General features: G+C 33.3%; 1 protein-coding gene across 1 annotated transcript in view; it reads right to left on the bottom strand.

Moving 5' to 3' along the window:
* The window catches only part of LOC126769230 (uncharacterized), a 79,625-nt gene extending 67,249 nt beyond the window's left edge, over positions 1-12,376 (bottom strand). The window contains exons 1-4 of the mRNA XM_050487866.1: positions 12,284-12,376; positions 5,909-6,074; positions 4,578-4,686; positions 3,836-3,998 (exon numbers count right to left, since the gene is read on the bottom strand). Of these exons, the coding sequence (XP_050343823.1) occupies positions 3,836-3,998; positions 4,578-4,686; positions 5,909-6,074; positions 12,284-12,304 (459 nt within the window). The 5' untranslated portion in view covers positions 12,305-12,376. The remainder of the gene's footprint in view (positions 1-3,835; positions 3,999-4,577; positions 4,687-5,908; positions 6,075-12,283) is intronic.
* Positions 12,377-12,578: the final 202 nt, after the last annotated feature.

Here is a 12,578-nt window from a genome sequence, read left to right as displayed (position 1 = left end):
AAAGACAAACAAATATTACTGTACAGCACTGTCATTATTATGAAAATTTGGAAAATTTAATTTATATTCGAATAATAAGTAGTAACAACAGAATCTGGGAACATATTTTAATAGGGACCTATTGGGAAGAAGGGAACAATATTCATCAAAGAAAATAAAATAAGAGACAAAAATAAAATAAAAATAAAGCATAACGATAAACTAAATTATACATAAAGATCGCTTAGAATAATTATTATCATACAAAGGATAATCAATATTAAATAAAAATGAGGACTACTTTTGTTATCGAAGGAACTGCTCCGAAAATGTATTCCTCTGTTACTGAACTTTATACGATATATGAATTAAAAAAAAACTCTTTATCTTGATTAATTTAATCCTAAGCCTTTTGTAATCCCTTCTTATACTGCGATACTGCGATACTGACGGACTGCGATTTCGAATGTGGAAACCCATCATGTCTTCTTATACAAATACAAACAAATTAATAGATCTTCGAAATAAATGTTTTTATTCCTGCTCATATAACAATTAAATTAAATTCCGTACAATGTTCTCAATCATGTTGAAATAAAACAAAACAATAATAATTAAAACATCTATATATAAAAAATAGACGGACATAAAGACGGTTTTATAACGGAAAAAATATTGTTGCAACCAGTAACAGCCTGTGAATGTCCCATTGCTGGGCTAAGGCCTCCTCTCCCTGTTTATGTAGAAGGTTTTGGAGCTTATTCGACCAAGATGCTCTAATGCAGTTTGGTGGAATACACATGTGGCAGAATTTCAGTGAAATTAACACATGCAGGTTTCCTCACGATATTTTCCTTCACCGTCAGGCACGAGATGAATTATAATCACAAATCAAGCACATCAAAATTCAGTAGTTCTTGCCCGGGCCTAAAACCACAATCATCGAGTATCGGTAGGATTTAATTAATAGCTTTATTAGTATTGTCATTGAAATATTTTAGTAAAAAAATATTGAAGTTAGTTTTTACTTATTGTTCTTTTTCTATTACTGTTGAAGTCGATTTAATTTTATTGTAGCCATACATTCGCTTATAACACCTAACCTTAACGCATATCATGAGCTAATAATTACTTACTGAGTACTCATTGTAACACAAATCCTCTTAAATATAGTAGTTTATTTCTTTTTTTTTTAAATTACGAATAACAAGAAAATTATAAAAATTTATCTCTAAACCTAAGACAAATTGATAACAAATTAATGATACATTATTGTCTATTAAATCGAATTCGATTACAACAATAAATGCATTAAAAAGTACAAATTTTGTTATTTTAAAAAATATTAATACTATTGCTTTTTTCGTATGTAACTAACCCAAAATATATTTTGAGATTAACCGCACTTGTTTTTTCTATATATTAATATTATATAAGTATGTTCTTGTTTTAACTTAACTGGAACTACTTAAAACGCGAGCTATTAAAATTACACTTCACAAGATAATTAGGTATTTTTTTATTTAATTTCCTACTTTTTCCCAATAACGAGATGATCTATCACGCTGTTTCACTTCACATTAGAAATCATTGATATACATACATTCTCAGTTCCATCCGTCGAAAGAAATTTGTGGCTCTAGGATCCCTACGATCGAGTTGAGGACGAGGCGCTTATGTGATCTGATCCATATAATTTACCATTGAAGTCCTACACTTCCCTAAGAATCTCGAGCTTAGAAGCGACGACTTTTTCCTTTGAAGTGGTCAACTTGATCAACTGGTCAACTCAGATGGCTTCGACCTAGCTTTTGTGCGAAGACTTTTGATATTGCTCGATCGCTTCTTTAATAGTCTATTGGAGTTTCAGAGTTCACGTCTTACTAGCTTACATATTTGTTTGTTCAGATCTGACGAAGTGCCTACTGGGTTTTCACGTCGATTCGTCGTCGCATTAGTTCTAGTGACACTCCCGAAAGTTTAGACCTCTTGCCGGTGTTTTGCGCTTGAAGGAAATCGTCCCCTCGTCCTTAAGGATGCCCACCACTTGATCGAGCTTCTGGTCGGTGTTAACGTCGATGTTGGTTTTCAAGGCAGTGAAAAGTGGTTCCGCCACGGCTTTAAGCAGTTTTGGCCAAAGCGTAGACCTGATTAGACGAACACGCTCGAGCTTTTTTAGCTTTTTCGAGCTCGAGCCTTGTTGACCAAGAAGCCAACGCCACCATGGGATAGTTGGTCTCCCCCTTTCTTCGGATTTCACATAACCCCAAAATATACCACCTTATGTTCCTCAGCTCTTCTTCGAGCTGTGCCAGGTGTTCGTCGGGCCGTAGCTTGCGTCCGTTATACGTAGCCAGAGTCAGTCGGTATTTGTGGCTTACCGTAATCCGGGGATTCTTAGCACCCCCTGCCACACCCTTACCATGACCGCCGCCTTTACCAATAGTAGCGGGGTGACCAGGAACCTAGGGGTCGTTGCGTATCGGTGTGTGCCATTAAAGTATTGCCCATAATCACCACGTGGGGCAGGCGAGTTGGTGATCACAGAGCGTAGCTTGTCGCACCGATGATTTTGCTGCCCGTCACCGGTCTGCGGTGCTACGCTATTATCGATTGGTTATACCGCATTTAGCCGGACACCAGAGCCTCGTTTTTTGATCGTAAGGATGCACCACGTACAGGTAAGGCTAGCTGGGACCAGTTTAATGTAGTTGTGCAGGGATCACAACGTTTTTTTTTATATATATTTGCCGGGTAGGCAAATGACTCTACTCCACCTGATGGTAAGTGGTAGTAGAGTCTAAACATGACGACGGCCAGTACAGTCGGGAAGAATGTTCTGCACTAGCCACCCCCGCCTTGCCGGCAAGATGCCTCTTCACGCCTCGTTTGAACCCAACCCGGGTTGGGTTGTAAGAGGAGGGGAACACGTGTGCTGGTAAAAAAATCCATTTTTTGGAAGTGCGACAAAGAAAGGAGTTGCTATATTTCTTTGTGCGCAATGGAATTGATGTTACAGTTAGGCGGTGACATCGAGAGCCAGTACGTGTAGATTTATGAAGGAAGGGGGAAGCAGGAATTAGAGAGAATAATTCCTCAGAGCACTTGCCGTGATACAGTCGATAGAAAGCGCTCAGTGCTGTTATCTCTCGACGCAATTGTAAAGGCTCGAGGGTGTTTGTGACTTTTACGTCGCCAATAATGCGAACCGCATGTCGCTGCAACCGAGCCATGGCCTCCAGTAGGTACTTAGTGGAACCATCCCAAAGGTGTGAGCAATATTCAACACAAGAACGTACCTATATTTTGTACAACAGACACAGTTGTTGTGACATGAAAAAACGCCAGACCTTGTTGAGAACTCCGAGTTTCCGCGAAACTACATTAAGCTGTTCCCAGAGAGATTAGATTCCTTTAATATTACTGAACATCGCCTAGTATTATAATTGAGCAAATTATATATTTTCTTATATTACCGTAAAAACATTATTATCACTTATTATTATTATCACACTTTCTTTAACAGAAACCGCTTAATTTCTCCAAATTTGATTATTTCTTATGAATATACTGAAATGTAGGTGTATAATTATAGCTTGTACCAAAGAAAAATTTTATTTTATTGATCAACTAAATTTCGTGTGATATTTTAGTTTTTGAATAATGTGGTTGTGGATTTGAATTTTTTGTAATTAATTGCTTTGGTTTCAATATTTTTTTAGAAAGGAAGATATCAACGACTGCATAGAATAAGTAAATCGATATTAATATTGTTCAATTTAAACCTTGTAGTTGCATAAACCATGCAACTACAAGGTTGTCTCTTTATATTTCATGAAAATTTTATTTAACTAACGTGTATAACTTTAGCCTGTTCGTCGATGGCAGACACGAGCAGTGTGCGATGCTTTCTAGGCTTATGTGTTTGTGAATGCGCGTGCGCTTGTGCGCGCGCGTGTCTCCTTCGCCGGCGTCGTCGACGCTCCATCTCCAACTGCTCCGGACTATTTAAGTTCTCTCTGAAAGAGAAAATTTATTTATTTATATGAAGTTATATTACAAAAAAAATACGAAAATCGTACATACATATGTATAAGCGCAATCTATGAAATATACTTAGTTATATTTTAATATTTTTTGCGTATGTCTCAAGAGGCATGAGATTTGGCCAGAGGATTGTACTTATTTAAACTTAGATAAAAATAACATACCTTTAAATTTTCTAGGAATATTGCCATTGCGAATTGTTACTAGTTTTTATGAAGAATAAAGCAAATTATTTTTTCAAATTACAGTTAAAAACAAAAGTAAGGAAAATATATTAACACATATTCGTTGTTACAAAAAAGTTATGATCTTTGCGATAAGTAGTAATTAAAGAAGGAATCCATTTTGGATATTAACATTTTGGGTTTACATTTTTAATTCATCATTAGGAACGTTGTACCTAAATTCAAGTAGCAAATATTTTGATAATTTCTTATAATGTATAGGTACACTTTATTTCAAGTAATGAATGAAGTATGCAACTTTTTTCTTTCTACAAATAAAACCTAATATGATATAATAGAATTTTGGGATGTAAATAACATACTAACCCGTGTGTGTGTAATTTGAGTTTTTTCTTCTTATTTTGCGTGTCGAACTCATTTTCACACCAATGTGACGGCAACCTCTCGCCGGAACTCCCGACTATCGACGCTTCCTCTGTAAACAATATAATATAAAACATATTTAAAAATGTATAACTTCTATTAATCAGTAACATTTTAACTATAAGAAGAATAACCTGTATTCAAGTGTATGATTTTGAAAGCTTATTATAAATAAAAATACTCTTTCTATATCGTAAGGCTATTAAAATTGTCTGTGATTTTTATTCAATTTCAAAAAGATTATGTTAAACTTTTTAGAAAAACCAGCTGAAGTGACGTCAAGTCAGAGTAATTAACTTTGTCGGTAGTCTCCGGTATCTTGCCGCAAATGAGCGCTCCTCTATTCTTTCAGATCTAACTAGTGGTAAACACTTCAATTCAAATAATAACGCAGGTAGCGGTAACTAAGATGTCATGTCATTAACGCAATCACTTTTAAAACCGGAATACAACAATTTATACTAAGTACTGCTGTTTGGATGTAGAATATCTAATGAGTATGGTACCTACTCAGAAGCTTGCACAAAGCGTTTACCAGTATATGTTTTACTAATAAAATTCGTATAATTTCTAAGAATGAATTGACCCTAGAACCGTTGAAATTATTTTTTATACTTGTATATTGAATAAAACTTATCTACTCGTAAGTACTCGTAAGTTATGAGTAATAAATATAATATGCAATTCTTCTAAACCATCAAGAAATTATATTTATATAAAAAATATTAATATAATTTACTCTGACCATCTACTTTGTCTCCTAACGTTGTTTCAGAATGTTTAAAACGCTTTTTAATTATTTTAAACCCAGTTAAAATAATATCATTTTCAAAACGATATCGAATCTTCAATAATAACAATAATTTCTGATTATATGTATGATACACAGAGTCACAGATACGTCTTCATTGTATAAATTTTAAATTATATGCACACAACCAACACCAATTTTTAAATAAAAACTTTTATACGACTTCGCAAAAGAACTGTTCGGAGATAGTAAACATGATGTGTAAGCAAAAAGGAAATGAGTGTACCTACGATTCAATTACACTCACCTAGTGCAACTAATACAATCTTAAGTAGCGACTTTTTATATAATTACGTTCCCAATCTAAGCGGGGCTATTTTTAAATATTTAAAGCATTTTTTCTTTGCAATATCGTTCATTGGTTGACATCATCTCCAATATATAATTAATAGATTTATAATAGTTTTTTTTTTAAATATTTTTCTTAAGCATATCTTAAGCTTAATTAAAAATATACACATACCGTCGGACACATGGTTGCGCAGTAGCAAGAGAAGAGGATGTGTTCGTGCGTGGCGCCGGGACTGCTCCGCGTGCAGAGCGCGTGCCTTTCGTTCCACCAAAGCCACCAGCACGGCCTCCAGCCGCGCCGCGCCCGACTCCTCCGTGCATACCGCTTTGTCGACCGTCTGTAAAGTACAACAAATCGTAGTCCGTAAATCAATTCATATATACATTATTTATTTCCAAAGTCCAGTGAGCTATATTAAACACATAATAATAACCATGAACTGTCATACATGTAATTTTACTAACTGAGACATGAATTAAATCGGAATTAGAAGCAAGTCACTCCAGATTCTTGATTAAACTCATATACACAATTACCGAAAAGATCAATAATTTTTGGAGGAGGTATCTATATGTATATTCATAAAAGTGTATTACTTGGCAACACTGGAATACCTAGAAAAACAATCCTTAAACGTAAAAAATATACATACATAAGCCGCCAAGCACCAATATAAATGAAAATGAAATTAATAAAATAATAAAACCTTACTCGATATATTTTTTATATAACCAACAATTTTTCATGACATATAAATAGATATATTTTACGTTTACTTTTAAGAAATTAAGGTTCTATCGTTTGTTATATAAAAACGTAATTTTTCGTGTATAAAAGCGTAGAACTCAATATTTGGATTAAAGTAGTAAGATTAACTAAACATATTTTTAAAGCCAAATTCTTTTAACAGTTTTGTAAAATTAATTAAGTGTCTTCCTTAATCACGCAAGATATTTGGTAGAGGGTCTATAAACAGGTGCTGAAACTATTTGTGTGGAGAGTAAAATATTCTGTACTAAAACTGTAATTATATATGATTTTAAAATATGTATGCAATGGTTTGTATCATAATAGGGCTTATAATTTCTTAAAAAATATTTATTTATATAGTATATTTCCGACTTATATTGTATAATAATAATAATGTCCTCCAGACCGATTTCGGCCACAGCGGCCGAACTCAAGAGAGATTAGCCAACTGTGCAGTATATATTATAGTGTACAAGTGTGTGCGCAACCACAGATGCACTCTCTATTCCCTATAATCCGATAGGACGGCAATCCGACATGACCGGAATGAGTTCAAGCGCAGGACCAACGACGTGTTTTTCGAGACACGGGAGTGTACACACTTCCAACTTCCAGACTTCGGGTAGCTACTGAGAATTTCCGACAGAAAAACCCAATAAATTTTTATTGGCCCCACCTGTGATTTGAACCCAGGACCTCCGAGTCTGCGGCCTTATATCTAGCACTAGATCAACGACAGTCGTATTGTATAATATGTATAAACTTATATTGTAGAAAGAAGAAAAGAAGAAGATTACAGTCTAGCACAAAGAAGAGCACAGACTTAAACCATAGTCATTTTTAGTAGTATTATTATTTAAGCCCTTGTATTGTTATTCAAACTAATAAATTAATTTAAAATATATATATAAAGGTTACTCCCATGTATAATGTTAGAGTAAAAACTATTTAACGACTGTGAAATAGTATCTCTTTCATCATTTAATTAAGTATTTTAGCTCTAAATGATATGTAAACTTCGTTCATTCAAATTTATAAATTCATTAAGCTGGTACATTTGAGTTTTGAAAACATTCATTCATTTGTTTTTTTTCATTATTTTTTCTTTGGCGTGGCTTATTATCACACAATGGAAAACATGAAATATCGGTATATTTACGAGTACGAGTTCTACGGTGGTGCCACACCAGTGCTGCAGAAACAGCTCGAAGGATTAATGATGTATACGGCGCTTGTGTCGCAAAAGAAAGCACGGTACGTTTTTGGATTCAACGTTTCTGTTCTGGAAATTTCGACCTTCAGAACTAACCCCGTGGACGGCCGGAGACCAAAGTGGAAAATGAAGAATTAAAGGCTATTGTGGAAGCGGATCCATCACAAAGCACTTCCGAGATAGCTGCAGTCTTCGGGGTAAGTGATAAAACTGTAATTATCCAATTGAAACAAATCGGGAAAGTCAAATCCAAATCCTGCCCTAAACGAAAAATGACTCAGAAAAAGTTACTTGTGAGTGTTTGGTGGACTGGCGCCGGTGTCGTTCACTACTACTACTGGCCAAATGATTACGACAGATATCTATTGTCAGCAACTGCAAACCATGAAGGAAGAACTAGCTGCTAAACAACCGAGATTGGTCAATCGCTCTAGGCTACTGCTGCTTCACGACAACGTAAGACCACACACTGCACAATATACAACCACTAAGTTAGATGAGCTACAATTGGAATGTTTGCGACATCCACCGTACTCCCCGGACCTTGCTCCAACAGATTACCATTTTTTCCGCAATTTGGACAACTTGTTACAAGGAAAAAAATTCAACTCCGAGACGGCAGTCCAAACCGCCTTCAAAGAGTTTATTGATTCTCGCCCCCATGGTTTTCTTAGTTAAGGGATCAATGAACTACCCATGAGATGACAAAAGTACATAGATAACAATGGTGCATACTTTGATTAATCAAATATATTTTACAAAAAAAAATTACTTTATATTCCTCCCGTACAAAACGCCAATTTCATGTGTCAAAATTATAATATGTAACATTAAATGCATTAACATCCAATTCAACTTTTCTGTTGTGGAAATTTAACAAATCAGAAACAACTATACAAGACGTGTATTAGCATTTATGAACATGACTAGCTACTTTTGTTAAAATCGATTCAAAAACTGTTTAAAAAGTCTTATACAGCTGATTTTAAGTTGATAACACAGGCAAAAAGGCACCGAAATATTGCAGTCTTAACCCACCTAGTATCAGCAGCAAAATAAATTGCTAGTATGATCAACCTAATCTTTACAGGCAGTTCAGTCGCAACGCCGCTCAATCGCTCGAGCAAATGTTTTCAAAGTTAGTAATCAATAGTCAGGATAACTATCGTACGGGCAACGCTTCGTATCGTATAGTACTATCGTTCTTATTTTTTTTCCCTTTCGTAATGTAGTAGTCATGCTCAACAGAAGCCGTGAAAGTATAGCAAGTGAAGTATATAAGTATGTGATATTGATAATTAAATTCGCCTGAATTGTTGTTCTAATTGAATTGTTCATACGGTTTCTATGCAAATACGTATGTAAAAATTCAATAATATGTAAAAGAAACTGATAATTGAAAAAAGGTTTTAAAAGCATATAATAAATCATGGCCTTTAAATCTTAATTTAACTATTTAGATGTACATATAAGAACAAAATTAAGTCGTATCATTATTTGTGTTATTAATTTCGTGGTAACTTAATTGATGTTCATTTTAGTAATTTCTGTATTTCATTTTAGTGTATTTTATACAGTTAGTGATTTTATAAAATGATTAAAAAAACAAACCCGTTTTAAGAAAATCATTCGTATACGGCAAAACTAAAATTTTATCGGACAAGTTTTATTAGGTCAAAGTAAAACGTATGTCTAAACCCCAGTAAGCTTTGCTTGACTTTATGAAACAAACATATAAACTGGACATAGAGACGATGTTAAATTTGTTCAACCCATTTGGGTATTTTTATTTAAAGACCATATAATCGTAAAATACAGCAAGGAAGGAAGGCTTTAAAGAAACCCGTCTGGGTGGTTAATAATTTGTATTTTTATATTAAGGTTTGAAAAGTGAGTATGCCAGTGTAATAAACGACTTTAGAACTGCCGTGTACCTACAATAGATTAAAAAAGAAAATATAGATACACCGTGGATAACTTATTGGTATTGTAAAATTACAAAAAAAAAACAAGCTATAAGAATATTTAAAAAAATTGCAATAACTTACATCTTTAAAAGTTTATCTTCTTTTAAATAACTTTTAGATAACACTGGTTATCTGAATATCTTAATTTTATAGCCTTGTCTAACAAATCTTCTATTCTATTTATCTAAGATTCATTCATTCACATCTTCCTTAGATATCATATTCCAAGGATTACTAAGTTTGTAGTATACACTTAAGTAAAATTGAATCTACACAGATATGTGTAACTAAAGCGTCCTACTAACGAGTATAAGCTTGTCATTTAAAACTTTTTGAGCTTTATTAAAATTAAATTTTTGCAATAACTTATAATGATAGAGGTTCTATATAGTATATATATAAAAAAATTCAGATGCCAAATTAGTTAAAACTTTATGTTAACTCTATGGTCCGTAGCGAAATGAAATAATAATTGTAAATATCATATAAATATAGTATATATATATATACTATATATATTAAGTATATATATATATATATATATATATATACTTAATAGCACGGGCAAGCACCACTGAATTTTCATGTGCTTAATTTGTGATTATATATATATATACATATTTTTTTATTTTTTTTAGTATAAGTATTTATTTTATTAAGTATAATTGTCTTGAAATATGCCTACAAAAATGCATTGTTATGGGAATCGAAGTAACATGTAAAATTTCAATACCGCAGGTTAAGAAAAAGTGATTCTAATTCAGCTCGCACCTGAGAAAACTAACAAACAAACAATACAAGTCGAAAAAAGCTTATAATAAAAATTTAAAAAAAATCGGTTGACAAATACGGGAGGAAAAGAGATTGAATTGTTTTGTTTTTATCGATGTATGAACCTCTGATGTGCTACTATTATTATTATTATGTATTACGGTGAACATGCCTGTTTATCGCATCGTAGCTTTTAAAAATGAACTGATTTTGCTGGCTATAATAAAAGAAAATCTGTTTTTTTCTTCTACTCGTCTGCGCGAATCAACATTTAGTATCCTGTTACTTCAATTATATTATAATAACATGGTAACTATTAAGTAATACTACAGCATCATCTGGAATTCTGAGTCAGCAGCATACACAACTTCTTACCAATTTACAGCAGAGGTATCGTATTTGAGCTCATTGCCATTTTTCAATTATTTTTATATAAATAGTTGTATTTAGATATCTATTCTTAAAAATTACATAGAAAAAAATGGGCCATTTGAAGGTTAGTGTTCATTTCTGCCCAATCTATCAGCAATGCGCTACGGACTATGATAATATCTAAATTATTTAATAAATAATGAGCTTAAATGCATGAGTGGATAGAAAAATGAGCGCCCATACCACGATTGTCCTGAGGCATTTAAAAAAATTAAAAATGAGACAATTATTTGCTATAGCAAGACTCTTTAGGCCAATAATTCCCACATTTATAACAATAATACACAGACTCACCACGCTAAACAAGTATAACAATAAGTGTACAAGTATTAAAAGTACTTATTTTAGTATTTAGTAACAATAATTTAAATTAAGTAAACACTAAACTTTATTTTAAATAAAAATAGCAACGTATATATATAACAAATATTTTTGTAAAAAATACTACTTATAAAAACCATTAATATTAATCCCTTAAAGGATATTATAGCAATAGTAGAAAATAATATAAACAAATAAATATATATATAATATTTATCATGAATCATGATTTAGAGCAACCTCCACTTAGCAATTGGACCGGAACTGATCGGTAATTACTTACTTTATCCGCTACTAGTTACATATAATAAAACAGAAAAGAAATGGTAGACCTTTACGTGCATTAAATTGGTAATGGGGAAGTAACACTGTATAATTGATTTTAAAATTATCTTGTAAAGATGGCGGCACATATACAAAAATGAGGACCCGCTAGTTTCATGAGCAAGCATTCATCTAAGATTTATCGGAAAGGTGGCCCACCAACTACCACCGTATACAAATGAAGCATTATTTAAAAAAAGTGTGACTTGTATCTGGGTTAGAGTATTGAATGAAAAACGTGGTCAAGAATATTGAACTTCCTACATAATAATGAGATATTTGGAGCGACTGAGTAATGTACGTCTGATATAAGTAGCCGCATTATTTAGTTGATAAAACCAAAGCTACGCGTAATTTGATTCATACATAAGTATTCGTTATTTTTGTTATTTATGATTAGATTTCGGGTCACATGAACACTTTCTATATCTATCTCCTACTAGGATTAATCACATCGTCACGGTAGTATGCGCAAGCGATCCCCTAGCGCTCCTCGTTAAGACTAAAAGTAAATCCATGATTTAATCCATGTCTAATATTTTCTCGTTCCATAGGACTATGAAAGTTAGTAAATAGATATTGGATAAGAATGTATTTACGCACACGTGACCGATGTAAATATATGCCGGTAATAATTATTTCATAGGAAATAAAAGTGTAGCACATTTACACTCCGACATATTCAAGTACCCCCTGTTCGTATTGCGCTAAAGAGACAATATAGTAGGAAGAAAAATATTTTTGAGCATTAGGCGTGTATGTACTTACATCGGTCGACTGCTGGCGCATGGTGAGCGCGCGGCCGGCCCATGTGGCCGATCATCGCCTCGCGGCCGTCGCTATCGCGCGCCACATCGTACCTGACAGAGAAATCATGTTTCATCGTTTTATAATTAACTAAACATCTCTTAAATACGATGATAATGTGAAATAATAAGTGACAACAATAACAATCCAAATCTTTTAATCAAAGGAGATAAAGCTAGCGGTATAATTACAGAGCAAAACTAACTTAATATTGGCAACCTCGATTTAGCTCTAATTACAAACTTAACTATAACAA

The sequence above is a fragment of the Nymphalis io genome, chromosome 6, assembly GCF_905147045.1.
Source record: "Nymphalis io chromosome 6, ilAglIoxx1.1, whole genome shotgun sequence".
Lineage (NCBI taxonomy): Eukaryota > Metazoa > Arthropoda > Insecta > Lepidoptera > Nymphalidae > Nymphalis > Nymphalis io.
This window is presented reverse-complemented; position numbering and strand designations above follow the sequence as displayed.